General features: G+C 34.1%; 2 protein-coding genes across 4 annotated transcripts in view; one reads left to right on the top strand and one right to left on the bottom strand.

Annotated features, from left to right (window-relative positions):
* Window positions 1-22,290, top strand: part of LOC142339109 (uncharacterized) — a 70,848-nt gene extending 48,558 nt beyond the window's left edge. The window contains exons 12-16 of the mRNA XM_075388847.1: window positions 212-265; window positions 14,972-15,058; window positions 20,644-20,823; window positions 21,249-21,326; window positions 21,605-22,290. Of these exons, the coding sequence (XP_075244962.1) occupies window positions 212-265; window positions 14,972-15,058; window positions 20,644-20,823; window positions 21,249-21,326; window positions 21,605-21,652 (447 nt within the window). The 3' untranslated portion in view covers window positions 21,653-22,290. The remainder of the gene's footprint in view (window positions 1-211; window positions 266-14,971; window positions 15,059-20,643; window positions 20,824-21,248; window positions 21,327-21,604) is intronic.
* On the bottom strand, window positions 4,620-11,734 carry LOC142339116 (uncharacterized). Of its 3 annotated transcripts, none has more exons than XM_075388859.1 (3): window positions 11,460-11,734; window positions 5,970-6,630; window positions 4,620-5,295 (listed from the first exon to the last, which is right to left on the bottom strand). In XM_075388859.1, exons 1-3 carry the CDS (start codon window positions 11,603-11,605, stop codon window positions 5,185-5,187), a joined length of 918 nt encoding a protein of 305 aa, XP_075244974.1. In that variant the 5' UTR covers window positions 11,606-11,734; the 3' UTR covers window positions 4,620-5,184. The 3 variants fall into 3 exon arrangements, with proteins under 3 accessions (XP_075244974.1, XP_075244983.1, XP_075244991.1); XM_075388868.1 differs by lacking the exon at window positions 11,460-11,734 and adding an exon at window positions 11,320-11,453; XM_075388876.1 differs by lacking the exon at window positions 11,460-11,734 and having other exon boundaries at window positions 5,970-7,424.
* Window positions 22,291-24,479: the final 2,189 nt, after the last annotated feature.

The following is a 24,479-nucleotide window of genomic DNA, read 5'->3' as shown; positions in this document are numbered from 1 at the left end:
GCACCGGCAGCCAGCAAATTTAAAAAAACCGATGCTATCTCTTCAGCTTTATAACGCTACGCTATTATGCACATCGCTTTTGAAACCAAATCTGTGGTTCACATATTATGCTGATTGCATTTTGCATTAAACAAGTGGTTTCTATCTAAGCAACTTTCAATTTCTTTTTATTCTGAATGAGCGAAAGCGTTTGGATTGCACTTTGTTTCAGGGCGAATGCAATCAGTGTGTCGCAGACCCCGATGAAATCATTAAACGCCTCAACGTAAGTTCAATGAGCAATTGATAGCATAAAATTTACAACTTTTATGCAATTTATATGAAAAAAATGTTTACAAAAACAGATATTTATTCACAGAATTTCAAAATTGTCAGCAATTTCGAACTAAATCGACTCACTCGTTGTCATAAAATGTTTAAAAAATTTATATCCATCTGATTGTCCGGGAGATTAGCGACAATCGCCAGCGATCGTGAGTTCAATACTGCTTCACTTACTACCAGAATATTTTGGAAAACAACCAAAGCTTTTTGGAAAACAACCAGCTTGTTTGATGAGTTTGTTACAGACAACAACTGACAAATTTTTAGGAAGCAATTTTTACGCTGTCAATCAGGCTTTCTCGAATTTTTACTCCCCTTGAAAGTGTTTTTATTTATAAATTATCCATTATTTTTCGACTGGAATACCGTAACTTTCTTTCAAAAGCCGTGCTCTGTTTTTTGTATATTACATATGCCTAGTAAGAAAACGTTGCTCAGCTAACACATCAGGAAAACTGACAACATTACTGACACCCGAAAACTTTATAAATTGCATGATTTTTTAGTTAAAAGAAAAGAAAAACATCACCGACTAACGTCGGGCGAATTGCTCTCAAACAAATGGCAAGCTGTGGGTTTTGGTAGTACACAGCTAGGTGGGGCTCAGAGATGCTAGCAATAGAGGCGGAGTGGGAGAGGGCATGAGCGGAGTAGGGGGAGTCAAGGGGTTTAGGGTTGGGAGAGCTGGATCAGAGGGGGGTTCAAACCACCAGGGTGGTGTTGGTGGGGGTGGGGTGTGAGTGTTAGGGACAAACTTTCAAGACCAAGAATCACCAGTCAGACCATGAAATTGTGTCCTCAAAAGTTTTGTTGAATCGCATTCTTAGAGACTGGTTAGGCAGATGGCTCTAAGATAATTTGATGCCATCCGAGCGTTACCTTTCATCAAATTTTTGAGGACGTTTTTGAGGTCGGGAGAAAAATTGCATAAAGAAGTCCACCGGTTTAATATAACTGATGCGATCTTTGTTTGAGAGCAGTCAATTAATTTATCTTAGCAGACAATATTGAAAGAGCACGATAATATTTTTGAACGTCTGATTCTTTTTTTTAAAAAAATAGATCAAGTTAAATCCCAATTTTTGATCAAATTGAATGCTGCTTTTAATACAGATACAAGATTTTTGGCAAGATTCTAATTTTTTGCGTAAAAACAATATAAACAATTTCTGAATGAACAGTCGCGATCAGCTATTTGCGACAAAAGAGTCTAATTTAAACTTTTCATGAAACAAGCTAAAAGTTCTCCCAATTTAATATTGAAATGGTTCATTTTATACAAACTCTAAAAGTTGATGTTAGATTTTGCACGATCAAAATAAACAAAAATTTTGACGTTCTGAAAACAACATGAATACACCTCGATAGATCTAATGTTTGTCAATAATGCTGTTTTTGAAGAGGGCATACCAATTTCCTCTCCGGCAAGCCAAACTAAATGCGAGTGATTAATGCCAATACTTTTTGAACTGTGCTTGTAAATAAAAATTCTAATTCGGAAAAGTTTCCTAATTTTTGTTTATTATCAAATATTTTTAAAATATAGATATTTCGTTTTTTTTTTCATCTATTTGTGAGTCTCTTCAAACTTTATTGAAATTTGAAAGCCATATTTTGAATAAAACTAGAGACTCAAAAAATAAGAGGTTAAACATTTTACTGTCTCAACTGAAGCAATTTAAACAGATCGACATGGGGCAGCTAAAAATCAATTATTTAAGTAAAGAGAACAAAGTTTTCTCACGTGAACGGGGCCCAAGTTCAGTCACATTTGGTGGATTGCTATGTTTTCATCGGGTTTTGATTAGAGACATGCTTGGGAACAGCGCATCTAAATATTTGGGAGGGTTTTCTAAATTATGAGTTCTCTGGGTATTATTCGGGAGTTTTTGTTTAATTTTAGGCTACTTTTGGTATCAAAATACTACTCTTTAGCGAAATAAGTTGTCAATATTAAAAAAAATTATAAATTAAGTAAGAAGACTTAGATTTTATGAAACCATGCATTTTATAAACTTTGGCGGCTTCTACGTATTCTTTTTTCTATTGAAAACATAGAGTTGCATTCAATCAAAAAAAGTACTTGTAGAAAAAATCCTCCTGTGAAAGTTATTTACTGAAACAAATCATGTTTGTTAAGCAAGCTCCTACGTTTTTGTTCCAACCTACTTTAGTGGGGGGTTCTATATACTCAAATGGGTTTTTTTGTTCAGTCAATTTTAGCCGATCGAAATATTCATTGTATAAGGTTGTAAGTGATATGATTAGAAAACCCGCGATCCAGCGTAGAATATATCACATAAACGATTAGTTTGAATTTCCTCTTCCCCACAGAGTTATCGAGGTTTAAATTTTTGTGATTTTTGTGAACTGCTTTTCGTTCTAATTGTTTACATTTTCCGTAATTTTACGCCATTTTTTGACAATTTTGCTAACAATTTGTGAAAAAATTGGCAAGGCGACTGTTGTTGGTTTTTTCTCTAAATCGAAAAAGTGCTGTTGACTTGTTTGATTCAATTTTTTGGTTAAATTTTTTGCTACACTTTTCTTAATTCTGCTTTTTCATCAAACAGGGCATTAAAAAAATTTTTATTCCACTTTGTTCAAATCTACCCAATTAAACTCCTAAAAACTGCTAACACAATCTTAATTAACTCAAAAGGATGCTAATTTATCTTGTGGATCCTCTGGGTGTGTTCCTGAATTAAATTTTTGCCAGTTTGAGATTTTAACTCTATAATTACGTGAAGTGCTTCATTTACATTTTTCTTACCTTAAATACAGAAGAACAACTAAAATATAAGTGTACTAATGACAGGTCCAATGGGCTTCCTATGGAGTTTCAAGTAAATCTATCTAGTTTATTTACTGAAAGCTTATAATTGTTTTAATTTTTAAAACTACATGAAGTAAACAAAAGGATTTTTGAGATTTGCGACTTTTTATATCTTTTTTGTCCAATTTGTAGTCTAAAGTCAGCGAAGACAGCAATTAATGTGGTTTTAAGTTTTACGTAATCATAATGGTTTAACTGCTTTGAAACTATAATTTTGCACATAAAAAATCAATTTTCGAACATTTCCCATCTTTGAGTTTCATTTTCTCTTCTCATCACATTACTCAATGATCAGATATCACATTTATAGCATTTAAAAAAGGAACAACTGAACACATCAGTTTTCATTGAAAAGAACTATTGGTCTCACCAACCTTCTTCTAGCAGAATTTAATTAATATTTAAAATTTTTGTCATTATTTGTCGTTCTTCTGAAGTCGTTTGACATATTCTGATAATTTCAGGTCTTAGCGAAGTCCTGTAGATGAACAAAAGAAATTAGGTACTGATTTTAGTTGATAGCTAATTGATTTTTGTTTATCTGTTAACTAGTCTCAATAGTTACAGGTTGCATATCAAAATATAGGTGTTGCAAAAAAACTTATTAAATGTTTTTTTGCATGGTTTCGTGTTTTAAAGGCCTCGATACCGGTTTTCCGCAAAAACTTATTTTAACTGTTGATTTCCGTCTTTGCTTGTTGTTCTTTTGTAGTCCAATGATAAAATCTAGATAATTTCAGGTCTTAGCGGCCTCCTATGTAAAAACAGAGGAACCCATTTACTAATTTCAGTTGATACCCCAATTTTTCATGACTTTGCAATCGTTTTTAAAATACTTTTACATTTTTTTAGTTTGCTGTTCATTTTTGTCTACTTGTTACCTAGTCTCATTAACTGCAGCTCACATATCAAATTATTGGCGCTGAGGGAAGACACAGTTGAACATTTCCAAGTTTTTTCGTGCATTGCTCATTGTTTTAAAGGCTTCGATACAGATTTTTCGATACAGACAGATATATTAATTTTGAAATTTGCCTATTTATCGTTCTTTTTGTAGACGTATGGTAGATTGCGAATGAAGACAGATCTCATTGGCGCTTTGAGGAATAAACGAATGTATTGATGGATTTCAGTTGCTAGCAAATGTATTCATCTCTATGAAACTAATTATTTTTGAAGAATTTTATTGTTCAACACTTTTTTTGTTCTCTTTTTCAATACTTGTAGCATAGTCTCGTTTTTCAGAGGTTGCACATCTTAATACTCATGTACGAAAAAGGTGCAGTTGACTATTTTTTACGTATTAGATTATGGTTTTAACGGCTTCTACGCCATTTTCTTGCAAATGGTTTTTTTACATCAATTAAGCCGAAAATGTGGATGAGCGGGGCCGGAACATTATGTGCGAACGCACATTACCGAGCCTCTTTGTTAAAATTCATTTCAACCAAGAAAAAGATATCACAAACACATTGAATTTGCATTTTACAATTGAATAATTTTTCTATTAAGTATGACAAAAAAAATACTACAATGGTTCTGAAGTTATCGAAACATCCTTTCAAGTATGTTAAATTTCAAGCATGTTTAATAAAATAAACTCAGTGACAAAAAGTCTAAACTTTAAGTGACTTTTATGGAACAAATTCAGAGGACACGTTTTCGTTACTGCGTAAACAAGTAACTAAATATTAACAGCAAGACCTAAAAAAACTAGCGCCTTCATTTCAACAGACATATGCGCAATAGGTGGTAGTTAAATTGAAAACTGCTCTGATTAACGAAAACTTGTCCTCTTTTACAAATTAAAAACCAAGTTAGATCGATTAAAAGAACAGATAGTTTCACTTATAAAAACACACTGCTATATTTAGCGAATTCACTTTGTTGAAATTAGAGTAAGTTGATGATAACCTGATAAATAACAGACAAGATTTTATCTTAAAAGGAGGAAAGAAAGGAAAAGGGGTAGAGATGATTGATTAGGGAAACTCGAACATATTGCATTGTGACATTGTGGGTTGTTAGACAGTGATTTTATGGTATACAACAAAATGGTCCTGTTTGTCCTCGAACGGGAGTCCTTTCTGTCGCAGCCAGTTCTTCACAGCCGGGTGAACGTCATGCTCGTACAGCTGAAATTACATAACTTGCAGTAATGAACTGAAGTTACAAAATGTGTTATTATACACAGTTCATAATTACGTAACTTCATGCAACGTATACTAAAGGGCCTAAACATGTTCCCGAGTTCCTTGCTGCGAATCAAGAGGTCTTGTTGCGCTGACGGTAATCTGAAGTTAACGTTTTCCCATATATCTTTCTATAATTTTCTTCACTTCGCTAAAAATCATAATGTTGACCTACGTCATACCAAATAGCGCTTAACCATTCAAGATCCCCTCTTCTGAATGAAATGGAACATTTGGTCTATCCTACCTCTTTAATTCCACACAACGTATCTCTACATGCAAAAAGGGCCTCACATTGTGGGATATGTTGACAAAGGAATAGTAATTAGTAATTATACAATGTCTTTATCCTTTGTCGCCAAAATTTTCAAATTAGCAGCTGAATATTATTTGAAGGTAGGGGTGCTGGCTGCATGTAATGCCGCAAACTATGGATCGTTCTGCCCAAAAAATCTACACTTTCTGACCTTTCCTCTTTAAGTCCGTATCTTGCGCCTTTAATTACAATGCAGTTTCGGATAAATTTATTGTTCAAAAATTTTAACTAGCATCTTTCCGATTGCCGCAGTTGACGTCTTTGTTAGTTTTAGTGAAAAATAGATACAAAAATAACTGACCTCGTGTTTTTCTCCGGTGTATATAAATATCTTCTGGTATTCTTCTTCGTGAAGACACACTTCAAGCCACCTCTTCAGTTTGCCGATTGCCATCGAAGCCGAAATATGGCTCAAGTCCACCTTATAACACTGGCAAGCTTTGGAAAAGTTAATGAATTTGACACATTCATCTACAAATGATTGATTCCCGATTATTTGCTGAAGCTCGACTGAGTTGGTAAATTTATCTGAAGATCTGAACTTTTCCTCGTTTGACCCGAAGAGTTTCTCAATTTCATCTTTGTTCACAACGGATTTCCCCAAGTTTTCAGCCTTCTTTGCTAGCACTTTGAACGATATGTGAGAAATGACAAAAGATAACGTCAGAATAACACAAATAAACAGTATAAACTTGTAGTAGTTTGTAATTTGAAAGCCAAATAAAACAGTTGTAAATTTTCTATCTTGGTTTGGTTTCGTTTTTGAGTCTGATATCGTTCGGAGGTACTCGTTTGATGAGTTCACATCTTCGGCGTCTACTATGCTCTCTGCGTACTTTGGCGGGCAAAGTTCCCAAACTTTTTCCTCGCACAGCGCCCTTTCCCCCAGGTAAACTGGGAAGTCAATAGGAGGCTCATATTCAAGCGTGTCGTCTTTGGAAGTCATTTTTATTGGTGTAGTCCTGCAGCAAAATCCAAGTCTTTATCAGTTCAGGGTAAGCCTATTCCTTTTTAGCACTGGGCAACTAATTACAGGTCTTACAATGTGTGGCAAAGGCTTGGGTAACACTTGCAAGTTGATTCGCAAGTCAAAAAAACTTTTCAGCGTTGATTTTGTGGAGTCATTAGATTTATGAAGCTGAAAAATAGAAGAGAAAGTTTGAACAAATCAATGATTGTCAATTTTGTCAAATATTGTCGCGATTAAGATTTCACGAAGCATATATTATGAGATAAAAAGCACGGTTGTCTCGTATCATTTATGACACGCACGGATACGATGAAATTTAGATGGGTAAAGACTAACAATCGTAAACTGATTCAAAATTAAACTGACTAATTGGTCAATATAAATAATAATAGTATTGGATACGTCAATGGCTCTATTTCTCAGAAATTGTTTTCCACCCATGTGTCTTCGATTCTCTGCGTGTTATCAAAATTCAATCGCAATCGCGAAACACTGACTTAAATGTAACAAAATCATGAAGTCATTATTTCTGCAACCATTAAGCCGTTTGACATTCAAAGACTGAAGGAAAAACAAAGTTGAGAACAATCATATACCCACTGGTCAAGTATCGATAAAACGCAAGTTCTTTTTCTGCATCTATAATTAGATTAAAATTGAAAGAAGAAAAATTGAAAGGAGATCTTCGAAAAGCATGTGCTTTTCCGCTAATCAAAGTGGTCGAACAGCTTTTTTTTGCAATTTTTAAATCATTTAAAAAATGCCATCCTTCTCAAAAAACGGGTACAAAATTCGGGGAAAACTCGGATAGTTGTAATGTGTAAAAATTGTTATTTCTGATAGTTTGTAGTTTCTGATAGTCTGCAGGCTTGTAGAACAGTTTTCAACTTATGGATATCGCAACTCATAACAAACCCGGGATGAACAGTTCTTGGTAATCATACAAAGAATATATATGGTTCCATATAAGGTAATCATACAAGAATCCTTATTAGTATGATCTTGAAACAATTACTAAGAATCATATATAATCTTCTTGTGGTGTTTAATCCTGGAATTTTCGCAAAATAATGTTTTCGAAAAAAAGGTCGCATTAGATAATCGGTGCACAATATATGCGTGTTGCGGGGATTAAAATCTCTTAGTAAAAAAGCGTGATATACTGTTCACCAGACTTGAATTTGTTTAAAAAACGTATCCTGCTACCATTTATTTTTTCGGAACAAGATCTAGCAATTGGAGAGGTATTTCACATACATAATTCTACAAAGTCGATAATTACGACAAAACATTCACAAATTATGTAGTCTCTTTAAGATGTCAATTCTTTGTAAAATGATATTTATAATGTTAATAATTTATGAAATACCTTTCTTCATCCACATAGAATTAGCTAGCAGACTAAAAGACGTGATAATTAATTTCTTTACTTTTCCACCAGTAACTTTAGTGTCATCTAACATTAAGCTAAGATAAATAGCTAAAACAAAAATCAATAAACATTTCCAAGCTTTGTTCATTGCGACAATGAGATAGTTTAAACATCTTTTTGCACAGTGATATATTGAAGGAGCTCAAATTTCTGTCTCTTCTGTTTCTTGCTAATTGTCTTCGCTCCTGTTCCAGTCATGCCACGTGTTCTTCATTTTCTTTTCAGTTCTCAAATGTATAATTTCGTATTTAGACTAGGTTACAGTCGGGGAGACACTACCATCCGAAATCCTAACAGGAAAGTCTTATTTTTGGTAGAAAGCTTTTCTTCGAAGTCTACTCACAATGTCCCCGGTTTACTCTGCCTCAGGGTCGGCATCAACTGCTCAAAAGTAAACTGATATAACGTGAAAGAACAGGTAAACAAGTTCGGGAATTATTAAATTTGATTTTAAGCAACAGAAATGTATTCAAATCATCAACACAATTAGGCAATCTAAATTGGAATTTATCAAAAGATCCCAATCTTTCTGAGTTAAATTGACCAAGCAAGGCTATTCATTCTAATATCAGCCTCACGAAACTCTCATTCTTGGCTCGCGATATTTTTTATGTAACTCTTTCTTCTATTAAAAACGGCCAGCTTTCTAAACAACAACTCTCTCTCTCTCTCTCTCTCTCTCTCTCTCTCTCTCTCTCTCTTTCTCTCTCTCTCTCTCTCTCTCTCTCTGTCTGTCTCTCTCTCTCTCTCTCTCTCTCTCTCTCTCTCTCTCTTTCTCTCTATCTATCTCTCTCTCTCTCCCTCTCTGATTTTGTTACTCCAGTTGAACTCCTCTACGATGTCAGAATTATTTTGAGCCTTCTACAACTCCGCTGTCACAGGAAACAACCGTGGTATTTTGCTCTTCCTTAGCAATTATTCAAATCACCACGTATTAGAACAAGTGAACACCGTATCTATAAAACAGTGTGATAAAAAGTTTGATCTCAGAAGTGATAACGATGGAACTTGCCCCGTGATTTGTACTAACTTCCTACCAAGTTTGACCACACTGAGTTAAATACCGGATGATAACTAACTTTCACAAACTTGGTCCCCCTCATAACAAGGAAACTTATCTTGCTACAATAGATTGTGTTTTACGCATTGTAGTCAAATACCCCTGATACTCAAAAGAGTTTTGCTACACTCTTAAACTAAAACTTGATGCAACGGGATTTTCCATTTTTGATCTTGGGGTTAAGTAGTTGCACTTCAAATAAAAAACAAAGAGAATTTTAAATTCTACATCAAAGTTAACCGTACAACACTTTTGTAATCAATACTCTTAAAAATCTCAACCTCAGTACTTTTTGAGTTGAAAAAGAGCACGAAAAGAACATCATAAATATCTGTTCCAAAAATACTGTCCCAGAAAATACTAAGGTTCCTCTGATTGAAAATTTTTCTCAAACCAAAATACACTAACACTGTAAGGTGAGTGGTTATTCGTGAAATTTTTAAAACATTTTCTCTAGTATCACCTACTATGCCATCCAAACCCAAAACGATTTATAGAAATTTGATAGTCAACAATTACAGAAACAAAAGACATAACCACTACGCTAAGATCACAGACCAGAAAAAAAACATAGCATTTTGAATCGCGAATTCTAGCGCATATTTCGAATCGAAGTTTCTGGTAGCTGGAACTGAAAAAAACTAAGAAGCCTTTCCTTTTGACCATCTAGATAAATGATTAGAAAATTGTGGGAAATATCTGCTAGTTTATAATACATTAATGACAAGCTTCATTTAAGCCCTTCTTATCGTCATTCTAATTGGGCTCCGCGAATATTTGGAAGCTATCATTTTTTGCTTAAAAAATAGACCGACATCTCAGCAAACTCAATCCAAATTCCTGTACAGAACATAAAAAATTTAGTTCCTACTGGTGTGAAATATCCGTTTTGGGGATTTTAAAGGGTGAACAACTACAAACTTTTCATCAATTGTTTGGTTTTTCCACCATAATCTGTTTTTTTTCACATTTTGAGACTGACGGTCGGAACAAACATCGAAAGAGGATGATGTAAGAATCTTCCATAATCTTTCAATAATGGAAGATCATCGGTATCATCGGGAGATATTTTCTCCAAAATCAGTCTTAATTTAGAATATTGCATAGTCTATTCGTTATATCCAGGTCGAGGTCCTCGTTCAAAATAACTTATGATCAGACCATCAAAAATGCTCCTAGGGTGCGGTGCGTTCAAAATAACACGGTCGAGGACATGTTTTGAGTCTAAAGTATGCTCATGGTTTATCATTGCCGGATGGGTCTGATCATACGTAAATATGGTCTGGAACGATCTGATCATGGGCTATTTGACGGAGGCCCTCAACCGCGGTAATCAAACCTGAAACCGGATAATCACAAAACAAAAACGTTCATTTAAGCCTCAGGAAAAGAATAGATGCAAATGAAAACATCAATAGGATGAATATTTGTCAAATATAAACAAACTATAAAAAAATCACAGAATGATTGAAAAAAAAATAGTTTTTTTTGACATTCAGATGTTCTATTTTGGTTGGTTTTTCAGAACAAGAGTCATAACGCCTTTAAGCTTACTGGACAAAAGTAATTACTATAAATCCTACTGATTAATTTGTGCGTATCTTTTGCTTCAACATAGAGAACACGGCGCCTGAGAGAACCAACATGTGAGAAGGAGCTGAGCTATCGAGATATCTGCAGGGCAATTTTGCGTCTCTCTTATAAAAGATCTTGTACGATATGTCCCTTCATAATTAGATCATTTTTGCTTTCTGACAAGATAAATAATGGACTTGCAGGACCTTACACCATAAACGCTTCTTTGCAAGTTTTCGTAAACGTGCCTTGCGAGTATTTTCACAAAGCAAAAAACAACTAGATCTCTGAGGTATTATGACACAGCCTACAGATCGAAAATTCACTTCCATGGACAGAAAAAATTGCATGCTGTCGATCCACTGCACAGAGCAAAAACCGCGTTGAAGTAACAGTAAAAGGTGTTTACAACAGCAGATCACAGTTCAGGATTTTCAGTTATAGAGCGCGTTTTTTTTGATTTAAATTTAAAGAAACGGCAGAAAACTGCGTTCAAACATGTTAATCAAAATAATCTATTTGCTTAATGAGAGCGCATAAACTTAGGCATAAAATTAGGCATACTCTTGAACTGTTGATTAAATTCATTTATTTATTCAAGTCACAACACTTACCTGGGGTTAAGTTAGCTTCTCAAGGTCTCAGCCCGTTTTAATTATAAATAACAAAACGATAAATTTACCAAATCTGAATCAAACTTTAGTACAAATTTACAGAAGGTACGAAATTGTATATATAAACTGAAGAAACTTACCAAAGAAGGTTATGGTAAAACGCACAAGAGCTCACAATACACACATTATTCCATATAAAGTGCAGATATATATTTCTGAGAAAAAGGACAACCGTCTTTATACATGTACAGTAGTTTAGCAAGTTGTATGTGTGTATATATTGCATATATATGTGCGTTTGATTACTCACACGTATTACTACAGTGCGGCTTTTCCGCGCGTATTTTCTTCAACTTCACTTTTTATTCACACAGCTTTCATTCATAAAAATGTTTATCCGCCTTTGCTTGATTCGTCCAGCTGCACCAGAGAGAGCGCGCTGTAACGTGCTACAAATGCTCTTCAGTGCTGTAAACTATAAGTTCAATAAGCAGAGAAACAAGAAGCCGAATTTTCATCGCCATAAACTATAGCTGTTAAAACTTAAATACTCTTTTTTTTCAAATAGCGTCAAAATAGTCATTTTGGAGACATTGTAAAAAAACTCCTAATCTCCAATCCGTTATCTATTCACGAGTCATTAAACTCCTTTAGCCTGTTAACTTGAATCAGGCGGATTGTATAAATTTTATACTGGTTTCTAAACTTCGGGCTAATTTTGTGCCATTTTTTTGTCAAATGTACCCTAAAAATGACTGCGTTTTCAAGACTGCTTCTTCAAAACTGTACATTTCCAATAGACTCAGATTGTGAGTACATGCTGGCTATTCTAGTACCCCAGTCTTACACTTAAAAAAGCAGGCAATGTTTAATAAATGCACAGGATCATTGATTTATGTACAAGAACGATCTTTTTTCTTTATTCAATTTTAAAATTAATAGTTGATAATAAGCGCTATTGAGGGACTTAATAAATATTTTCGAAAAAATTTTTCCTTCTAACGCCCTTTTTTAAAATAAAAATAATTTCCCAAAAACAGCCTATTCGGTCAAAATTTTAATAAGTGGCTGAATAGCACTTACTATCAACAACTAAAGTTTTCACCCTAAAGAATTACTTCACCACTAAAAAATTAGAACTCGGTTTTCTGTAAGTTTGCTATTATTTCGCCAAGAGTTCTTGTGCAATTTTAAGAAAACTCAAATTCATCACTGAAAATCCGTTCTAAAATTCAAATTTATAATTTTCTTAGAAGGCTAAAGAACTCTTGAGCACACTTCCGAGTCATATTTTCTAAGTAGTCATACAAAGATCATATATAATGTCACAAAAATCAAAAAGTATTTCCTTGCACGATCATTGTATGACTTTTGAGGAAATCTTATTTGATCCTTATATGATTTCAAAGAAATCATAAATGATTACAGTTGGACTGCCAAGAAATCATAAATAGCCTTTATCGTAATTTTTTTTTCAATATTTGGTTATTCAGAAGTCAATTATGTGTTTCTACGTCAATATAATGTGACACGACAGAGTAATCTAAAATGTAATTTAGTTATGACAATTTTGTGGTGCCAATACAGTCATTCTATCAAAGTTTCATTCTATCAAAATGAAACTAAGCTAACGAAAATCTAATTTATTTCAAGACAAATTAGACCAATTATACTCAACCGCGACCAATTTTTGGGAACAAAATTCAAAAGTTATGCAATTTTTTTCAGCACATTAGGAAGCACATGTTAGTTTAATGGATGAAAGCTTAATTCAAGAACCTTCAGACTACCTTATACAAAAATTTTGTCATTATTTTGACGTGTCGCATATGATCTTGTATGATTACTGAGAAAACTTCACTAAAAAACTCTAAAAAAACTTCAATGAAAACAAAAAATAGACAAATTTTAATCTCTCAATAATTATTTTAAGACTCCGGTATGATTACCAAGAATTTATTTATGATCTTATTTAGGCAACCAGGAAACCATGCAAAACCAAATATGACCTTCTATGTTAAGTAAAAATCATATATGACCTGGTATGACGCCAAAAAAGTGCGTCTCATATTTTTGTTGGAGTAAAAAAAACTGAGATGAAAACAAGAAACAGCAACTAGCAAAAATATTTAGAAAGTTGTTTATTGAAACTGGTTTGAATAATTTAATTGAAACCAATCTCACATTAATTCTAAGTAACTTTATTTAACTTTATAGGTGTTCCGGAAGTGAGATTCGATTACAAGTAAAAACATCTAAATTGAGAATTGAGATTGAGAAAAACGAAGACGCGATGCCTGCCTAAGGATTGTACTTTCGAAAAACTATTGACTTTTACTGTAGAATCAGCTTATGTGATATTCTTATAAGACATCTTAATCTGGCCATTAGGATTTTTACATCATCTCCAAGTAAATCATGTTTTTAATGCGCACTTAAGTTGCTTAACTTTTTTCTCAACTCACAAAACTTTCAAAAACAAACCCAAAAATTCACATTTTTTAAAACCTCTCCAAGAAACAAAGTTTATTATATTGACTTTTTTAAGGTCTTTTTTTAATGTTTATGTGCTGCCTAGATTGACCTTCCAATAGTTAATCTTATTACATCAGTTTATCTTGTTTAGTCGACTTTGAAAATATTTGAAACTATAACAAATTACAATATGGTTCTTGAACTGATCGAATAATTCATTTTTCGCGCTATCGCTTTTGAAATTTTTTTTACTGTTTCCAATTCTATCATTTCAGGTATTTTTCCAAAATTACCAGTGATGTGTTGCTTTAAGCAGTCGGTTTACGCAATTGAAACTGCTGAGGATAGAAAATTTAGGAGAAATGAGCAAAAAGGTTCCTAGAAAGTTATTACATTTGTGTCATCGGCAATGAAAGCCTTAGGTGGTTCGTCTTTATTGTTGAAAAAGATTGAGACGAATAGTCACACTTTCAGACAACAGAAGGTATCAATCGGAACTATTCTGTTTTGCATTTGACAGGCTGTCACAGTCACTCTCATTAGTTGCAATTCGTGGGTACGTGGTAATACTTCTACCCCACTTGCCATGAAACTTTCCGCTGATTTTGAGAGAAACTTCAAGATCACCAAAGGAAAGTAGAATTTTTCAAAGGCGGTGGATAGATTTTCAGTAGTTGAGCCACTCCAGAGAAAACTCTCAGGATACGCTAATTCTTTCATGAACAAGTTTTCTCATTCCTGATCAAAGTGGGGAGATTGAAAACAATTATTTCATGTGTTGAAAAATGAAATAGACTGATGAAATGTGATTCATTAAACTGTTTGATCTGTTGTATTGATAACCATAGTTATGTTAACCAAGTTAACTCCCAATTAAAATATTTAAAAATGAAAGAATAGGAGTTTTGCATAAATTATAACTAGTAAATTTTTGGCCTCTTGGCGTAAGAGCCTTGAGAAATAACGAGTTCATGGAGACTGAAGGTGTTCACCATTTATAGTTGTGCCTCAGAAGTCAAAACTGGCTCTGATTGGTTTTAAATATTCCATTATAATTTAGCCGTGTTTAGTTGTTAGCTTATTGACCTTGTAGTGACCCTACAGGTGTGATGAGAAGACATAGGGTGTATTTTAAATTTGAGCGGAGATAAACGGTAACCCAATTGACATGTTTCAGATGTCCGAGTTGAGAGGCGAGCGAGGCCCTATTGGACTGCCCGGTCCTAAGGGACAAAGAGGTAATCCTGGAATGGATGGAGATAACGTAAGTGCTCCTTCAATAATCTTATTACCAGATTTTTTGTATTTCTTACAATACCAAACAATTTGGACAAAATTTTAATTGTTCTCTTTCTAGCCATTTTTTCTTACTCCAGAGATTTTTTTGTAATTCTCCCTCCTACACTGATGATTTTTAACTTTTCTCACTTAACTTATGTTTTCACGTTATATTACAAAAATTTAGTCTGACCCTCGTTCCTTCGTTAATTTACTTGTTTTCAGCTTTTAACAAACAAATTTGAACGGCATTCATCAGCGTCTCAAAAAGTAAAGCATGATGAGAACCTTTTAGAGTAGAATGCTTTGCTCCAGAATTTTTGATATTAAACGTAGGAAAATCCACGGAACGTTTGGTCTTAGTCAGATAAAAATTTTAGAAAAGACAAACTTTATAAAAAGTTGAAATTTCTAGGAATCATTGGCCATCATGCGAGGATTAACTGCATTATATCGTGGATTTTTATTCGGTCTTCTTCACATGTATTGTATTTTTTAATAATTTTAATATCCTTTTATGTAATAACGCGTTTTGATGTCTTTCACATACCCCAAGACGAGACCTCATCGACAAATATAAAGCATATAAAGAGCATCCTTGGGCGATAATTGATAAGGAAAAATTTCAGTCAAAATTATCACTTGTCCTAGACTTTTGCTGCAACTCAATCTAATTTTCTCGACTTTGGCTTGATGATTAAAGGTGTCGTTGACTTTGGCCAGCAAAAGGCAACGAAAAAAAAAAGAACATTGTTAATTTCCTCTGGTACACATAAGTATAAAAAGCAAATGGTAAAAGAGGCAATGTAAAGTTAAGAATATAAAATTATGTAAAATTATAAAATCATTAAATTACTTAACTAAAAATTAAATTACTTAACTAAAAATTTGACCTTACATTATTAAAAAATGGCCTAAAATGCGAACATAAAATGTTCTCACAATTTTATATGTACATCGTGAAGATTAAAAATTAAAATTAAAATCTAATGCTCTCAATATCATCTTTAATATCAGTTACCTTTGGGTCCTTCAAAAATTCTTTCCAAAAATATTCTTTCAGTTGTTTTTTTAAGGAAGCTTTCGATGTTGTTTTCAGTCTAATATTAGAAGGCAGACTATTATAAATTGGAATGGCTTGTGCAATAAAAGAATCAGTTAAAAACTTATTGTTCTTTCTTATATCGAAAGTTACTTTTTTTGACCTGTCATGTTGTTTTATTCTCATGGTAGAGAGAGGTTCAATTTTATACGCTGGAAGATCGTTGCTGAGTAAGCGAATAAAATATTTTGAGCAACGATATTTCAAGAGAAAAGAAACTGGTAGTATTTTGTTGCGAAGTTTGAGATCTGTAGACCGATCGTATTTTCTCCTATTAAAAATGGATTTTATTCCCCAATTCAATTGTTTTTCTAAAGTTGTGAGTAATGACTTTTGCAACCCTATCAGAATTAGAGCGGAATAATGTAGATGACTTATTACTATTGCATTAAGTAATAAGACTTTCGTTTTCTGTGGTAAACTTTTACTTAGTGTATTCAAAACTTTTATTCCACAAGCCATTCTCTGAAGAATCTTTTTCACTTCTCCATCAAATTTTAGTTTGCTGTCTATAATTACGCCAAGATACTTCACACTATTTGATTCTGCTATTCTTTCATTGTCAACATTCACAACAGTATTTGTTAACCTCTTCCTGGTGCTGAACACAATATATTCTGTTTTTTGTTTGTTCACTACTAACTGGGACTTTGCAAAAAAATCAATAATTTTTGAGATGTTATGTTCAAGTTTTGTTTTTGCCGATATTTCATCAGTGTCGGATGTAAAAAGAAAAGTGTCGTCTGCGTACTGTACAACCGTGCAATCCTCTTCAACAATCTTTGCTAAATCGTTGACGTAAATGTTAAATAATAGAGGTCCTAAAATAGTACCTTGTGGAACTCCTCTCTTCAAATTTATCCAGTCCGATTCAATTCCATTCAGAACAACTCTTTGCGTTCTTTTACTCAAATAATTCTCTACTAAATTGGTAGCATGTTCGTCGAAACCTATATTTTCTAGTCTCCGTAACAGTATTTTGTGGTTTATAGAATCAAAAGCCTTTGAAAGATCTAAAAACGCCCCTGTAACATTTTTTTTCTTGTTGAGTTCTAATCTTATTTGTTCTGTCGATTTCAGGATAGCATCAATTGTTGAAATTTGTTTTCTATAACCAAATTGACTAGCCGACAATAATTGCTCCCTTTCGAGGAAACTTGTGATTTGTGAACTGAACGCCTTTTCAAAAATTTTTGACAAAGCAGAAGTGACAGAAATAGGTCTATAATTGAGTGGGTCTTCGGGATTCCCTTTTTTGAAGAGTGGAGTTACACAAGCTTTTTTAAGATCTTCTGGAAATTTTCCTTCTGTAATGAATTGATTAATGAGGTAACATAGTGGTTCCGCTAGCGCTGCTTTAGCATCTTTTATTGCCCAAGCTGGTATTTTTGAAGGACCGACTGGTTTACTTGTATTCAAAGAATCTATGAGCACATTTGTTTCCTTGGTTGTTATATATCGGAAATTGAAACACTTTCTCGGAGCAGTTTTAGGAGGAATGTTGTTTGTTTGTTGCAAGCCAATAAACTCTCCTAGAGTCGAAAATCTGTAATTTAGAAGATTTGCGATTTCCATGGGCTTTGTTATCTTATCACCAAAACTGTTTAATAAAGATTGAATTCTTGCTTGAGTCTTTTCTTTATTACGAAGATCTTGAATGAATTTCCATCTGGCTTTTTCACTGTTTAACTCCATAAAACTTGAAAGAAGTTGTTTTTCTTTTTGACGGATTAAATCATTTTTAGTTTCATCATCGCTAATTCTTGAAAACTGTCTTTTTGTTTCCTCACATAACCATTTTTCTTGAAGCAAGAATTTTGGTTTATCTGTTCTAATATAACAGGTTTTAATTGGAGCATGTAGTGCTAATGCTCTTTCAATAATTCTTTGAAATTCTAATAACATCATATCTCCTGTCACTGCACCGTAAAAGTGTCTCCAGTCTGAATTTTTAATAAAATTTTGGAATGCTATGGCTGAATATTTTTTTTTGTCAAAAAACTTTTTCTTTGTAGTTTTTGATTTTAGCATCACAGATTTAAGAACTGTGATTGTTGCAAAATGATCAGTTTTCAAAATCGTATCCGCTACTATGCCAGTTTCGAAATCGTCTGTTATGATATAATCGATAAGTGTTGAAGAAGAGTTAATCATTCTTGTAGCTGTGTCATTATTCGTTGGTTTAAGGTCATATGGAGCAATTACAGATTGCAGCAGACTTCTGTCGCGCTTTGCAAAATAGTTTAAATTGTAGTCTCCAGCAAGTATGACAGATTTTCCTTCAGCCATAGCAAGATCAATTCCCAGGACCAATTTTTCCAAAAACATCTTAACAAGTTTTTTTTCCGGACAGTATGATAAATTCAAAACGCATTTCTTTTTTTGTATGCTCAACTCAACACATAAACTTTCAAAAATTGTATCCGGAAAGCAGTTGAGATCATCGCGGAGACGAGGTTTTAATAATTTTGGAATGTACATGATAATACCACCACCTTTTGTTTTTGTTGTTTGGATGCGATCTTTTCGAAAACAGTCAAAGTTTTGCTTATCTATATGCCAAAATTCTTCCGGATGGTTTTGTGACAACCATGTTTCACTAAACGCATATATGCAGTTGTAACCAATGTCTTGAATGAGTTCTTTCAACAGCAGATGTTGTCCTGCTAAACTTCTGGCGTTTTGATGTAGAATTTTTATTCTGGAATCAAATAATTTTAACTTTTTCATCATAAGTGCATATGGCAGAACTGGTCCAGGGTTTATTTCGATATCACCACTTTTTAGTAGAAGATACCATATAACAACCAAGAAAAAGGAAAAGTTGAATTTGGATGGTGAAGCACATTGTTTGCTGTTACAGATTCCTTTGAATGAAGGTATTCGAGATGCATAAGGAAGACTGTAAAAACATTCTGAAATACTATCGGAGGATGTGAGTAGTACACATAGTATAACTATGAGTCGAATACCTGCCATTTTTGGTTATATCTGATTATAAATCATTACACGTTGCAAAATAGCTTAAAAACAACAGAAACTGCAGCTAAAATCCATTTGTATAACGATATGTTTGTCTCCATGGTTTGTAAGTGTTAGCCCTACTCACGTATGCACTTTGAGAATATTGCAAAGGTTGTAATCGAACAAGATTACAAGAAGTTAAAAGAAAATGACTTAAAACTGCGTTTTTAATAAACGGAATTCCCTGCTGAAAATTAAAATGTATGTCATCGTAAAAGAGAGCGTTGTAATTTGCCATTTGACTCAACATGTTGCACACAGGAAGTATTTTGATTTTTTCAGTGTTTTCTTGTGTAATATACTCTCGCAGTTTTTCATTGAATTCATAAATTTTGTTGTTTGTCTGTTCGTTTTTCGGCAATTTTTTTAAAGGAGGCACTTCCATCAATACCAATGATTCTGGGCTGAACTTTTCCTGTATTGCAGAGACAAGATCTTTGTAATCTGAGAATAATGTTTCTAAATGATCACTTTTTTGTTTTAGAATAGCATTGGTCCCATCCTGTAAAATAACTGTTTTCATCTTTTTTTGATCGTAACCCTGTAATAATTGCAATTTCTCCTTTGTTGTCGAGCCTGGGTAAGCATGTATACTGCAGTCCTGAGGAAATGTCCGATCTCTTGCCAGGTGTTTGATTATACTACTACCAATTAAAAAATTTTCTGTTTTCTCCTCGATCTCTAATGTTTCAAACTTTCGAATAAAAACGTCATTTTTTGCACTCGTGTTAATCGTTGGTGTTATAATAGCTGAATTAGTTGTTACCTGTGTCGATTTTTTAAGGAATTCACTCACGGTTACCACATGCTCGGCGATGAGACTGTCCTTCTCCTCTAATTTTTGATAAAGTTCGCAATAAATTTTATAAAGATCCGCTTTTGAATAACTATTAAACTTTTCTGCAGTCATCATCATGATTGGAATATATTACAGGAGGATATTTACAGGAGTAATTTACAATTATTGATATTTACAATTAGAACTATGTTACAGAATCTGTTGCTTGAAAAGAACTATTGTGCTAACGTTTAAAACTAGCAATGCATAAGAAAGTGTTTAAAAAATGAAGGTCAAGAAGCAACTGTACAGAATGAAAGAATTGTGTGTTGATGAAAAGAATTGTGTGTTGATAGAACAATTCATGATGTAAGTCCATTCAATGTGTAAGTCCATTCATGATGTAAGTCCATTCATGATGTAAGTCCATTCAATGTCCTCGATTTTATTGTGAGTTCATGTCAAGTATTTGCTAGCGGAAATGTTAATGTTAATAAAAAAAGAGCTTGAACAGATGGGAGACCAAGTAAAATTATTCTCCTGTAACTGGGTTTCTCGATCGACTAAGTGAAAATGAATCCCCTTTGATGATGTAAGTCCATTCATAAAATCTCGACTAGCGGCGCCTTACAAATGTGGACGTCTTTCATGAAAGTTCAACTTTTAGGGCCTACCGGGAGAGAAAGGAATCGAGGGTCCGCGTGGGTACCCAGGTGAGAAGGGAGAACCAGGAATGCGAGGCCTAACGGGAGTACCCGGACCCAGAGGACAGAGAGGGGAGGAAGGGCCGAGGGGTCCACAGGGTCCAAGAGGAGACGCTGGCAGTCCTGGAGCGCGAGGAGACAGGGTTAGTGTTTCTATCTTCTAAAAATATTCCCTATTTGGCGAGAAAACACCCACTCAACACGCTTATTTCTATTTTTGAATTACATTATTGGTTCCAAAAAAATTCAATGAAGTACGAAGAATAGCCTTTAAAACTCATCTCTCTTTACGAATAGCACCACAGGCCTTAGGTGATCAAAAAAAAAGAAAAGAAAGTTGCAGAAATACAGCAGGAATGCTTTATTAATAAATAAAGCAATTTTAAAAAGCCGTTTACTGTTAAACAAAATTTAGCAAAATCCCAAATGCCTTAGAAATGTCTTACAAAATACTAAGACATATTTGCAAACTACAAATTCAAAAGCCGCAGAAATAAAAATTCATATTCTTTGAAATCAACTGTCTTTATTTCATTTTCACCATAACATTATTTTTGCGGATTTCTAGGGTGAGAGAGGACCTCCTGGCAGACCAGGCATGAAAGGAGACATGGGACCCCCTGGAATGGATGCACCTTGTCCACTGGTACGTGAACAATTAATTCTGGACTTTTACTTTTTTCATGAAAGAAAGTGGCCTTATTTTTGTAAAGGCTCATCAATAACATCTATCTGTAACTCGCTTCAGTTAGCTTTCATTACGATGCTATTGTTTACTTCGATTTCCTCCCTAACTTCTTAGCAGAACAATTAAAAATAATAAATTATTCAGTATTTTGTTCTACAGGGCATCTTTCCCATAGAGCGCATAAGCATCATATAGTTACTTCCAAAAACTCTAAACACACACAGCAAATATTTTAGGGAGAAGATGGATTACCCACAAACTGTGACGGAAGACTTCGCCTCTAGTTTTAACCACAGCAGCACCGGTACCAGCAAGCACCAAGAGACCACGTTGAGCTGAGAACTGTGAACTGTTTCCAGGGAAAACTTTCAGCAAATTTGAAAACTCTTGGTTTCATTATAATATGTAAACAAACGAATGTTTACCTTTTGTGCTGATAATAACTTGTATTATCTAATAAGAGATAGGGCTACAAATCAGTACACAACGTGATAATGGTACAAGCATATCAATTATCTAATCTGAAGAGTCATAATCTAACGGGGAGGGGCAACAGTTCCAAAAATTTTTTTGGTTTTTTCTGTTAGGGAACCCCTATTTCTTTGCAGTATTATATAAGCAATGAAGTAATAAATCGCATTGAATCATGTGATATTATAGGTACAATATACAGAACGGTATCTTAACAGAAACGATCCATGATTTGATCGATCGTAAATTGATGAAGCAGATAGATTGTTGCAGTAATATTGGAACTTTGTATTCTTTATGAATTGTTTCTCATCTCAGTATAGTTTTGTATGTAGATACACTGATTTGTCTTTTTAATCATCGTTTACCTTTTTAAATTGTCCAATCCCTATTTGATCATCATTTTTAAACACTTGTAATTACAAATTGAACAATTGAGATTTTAGCTAAATTCTATTGGCACAAAAGAAAAAAGAGAGTTATTGATGGTTGCATTTTTACCTGTAAAAATTTGATTTTTTTATTGTCAGTTTCAAAAAAACGTTCAAATCCCTTACTTTGGAATCAACATTCTTGTCGTTTTTCTGTTGATTTACTCATGCAAGAAACTGTCGTTTTTGTCCTTAACTGCAAAAAAAATCACTGAAAATTCGTCGTGTTTTTCAGATTTTTGTTAGATAGGCATTTGTAAAGAAGAGCAGAATCTTTTATCAATAATGCGAGCACTCATACTCATAAATACAGCGACACCAAAAGACAATGGCACTGTGCAACACACTTTATTGCTTTGCTTGCATTGGTATATTTTCTCCAACTGTTTAAACTACGTCGTCTGCGATAGAGTTTTGCTAAATCAAATCACTGACGAAAAAAACAATGGAGCTGAAATTTTTTATTTGAATGCGGATATGAACATACGGATTTTTCTTTCAACCGTGGATTAAGCAACTATATAAACAAAACAATGAATTCTGGTGCGGTCGACTAACCGAACTTCAGCGCTGGATCACAATATTTCACCACTGCAATTTTTCTCTGAGCAGTACTATGTTCATGTCACTTTTTAAAATGATCATATTAAAAATCCAGATCAGAAAACCATACTCCGAAATTAATCCGAAATAACTGTGAATTAGTTCTGCACAGATCAATTTAACATTCTCCTCAGTCCAAAATATTCTGAAGATCCTATTTACATTATGGGCAAACACCCTGAAAACCCCCAAAGCTAACATAAAAGAACTCTTAAAGATGAGTACCTACGTCCACCTACGAGTACCTACGACGAAAAATTACTCCACAAACGAATACTTGCGGCTTTAAATTAGTCCACGTGCGAGTACCTGCAGCTGAGAAATAGACCACGTACGAACACCAGCCGGTGTGCAGTCCATGTATGAGAACCTGCGGCTGAACGAAAAGCAAACGAAGCAGACCTTCGACTGAAGTGCAATCCAAAGGACGCCACCTCCGGCTGAAGGACCGGTCCTGGAACAAAGCCTTTATCTGAAGAGCTCCTCGATGGGCTGAAAGATATCGTTTGAAAAGTTTATTATTTCGGTTAATTAGACTGTAAGTGAAAATTGAGCCGCTAATTTGATGATCGCAACCGCCACATTGTTAGCTCGAGTTGAAAAACTCGTTGAGAAGGAGTAAAAACAACCCGTTTGAGGTGAATTTCACTGAGCTTGGGGAGAAGAGTTGGGTGACAGCACCGAAAGCTGCAACCTTCAATGAAAATTCATAAAACATTTAAAGAAATAGTCAAACCTCTTATGAGAATTAAAAAGCTTTTCACATATTTTTTTTGGTTCAAGGGTGAGCAATGCCAAGTGTTTTCCTTCAAACTGTTTGCATATTCAATTTGTCATTAGGATATACTGATTCTGTACTTTTACACACTAGGACTATACTCGAAATAAAAGCATATAAAATAATTTAAGAAAAAATTATTTTTCTTCAAACGGATTAGATAAACAATCTAACAAAAATTAGAGGTTACAGTTTAAATCAGATTACAAGGGATCTAGGAAACATATTGTTTAGAGAACTCCATATAACGAATCCCATTTTTAAAGCAGTTATCTCTAGGTATGTAATAGATACGTATCCATATCTGATGGACACCTCAAGGTTGCAATTAAAATTAGTCCTGAAAATTAGATTCAATAGATCTAACAGAAAAAAGTGGATCTGTTTGGGCCTGGTGAACGCCCGGTGAAAATAAGCCGAAGTAAAAGTAAGCCGACACAAAAACAAACCAAAAGTTATGTAACAATTTTGTAACCTCTCAGAAATAATACATTGTTAGCCATTAAAATCAATAATGCGCAAAGTATTATTATGCATAATGTATTCCAACGCATCAAACAAACAAAAAAACTTCATTTCAATTTTTAGACAATTATTGGGCACGGCCCTGTTGTCCCTTGGCATGTTATTCTTACGCTGTGGGATGAAATCCGGAAACCGCAGGACGGTTACGGTGGCAAAGCTGCAACGCCAGCGAAGCGCCCCCACCTGAACGCCGGGGCCAAATTAAAATACGGGTATCCAAAATTTTTTGGATTGCTTGACCTCATTTTCAAAATTCGGCTGGATTGCCTATCGGTTTGCTTGACCGGCGCCTTTCGGCCGTTA

The sequence above is a fragment of the Convolutriloba macropyga genome, chromosome 1 (genome assembly GCF_964194025.1).
Source record: "Convolutriloba macropyga chromosome 1, txConMacr16.3, whole genome shotgun sequence".
In the NCBI taxonomy this organism is placed as follows: Eukaryota; Metazoa; Xenacoelomorpha; order Acoela; family Convolutidae; genus Convolutriloba; species Convolutriloba macropyga.
Note: the sequence above shows the minus strand (reverse complement) of the source record. Positions and strands in the feature narration are given on the sequence as shown.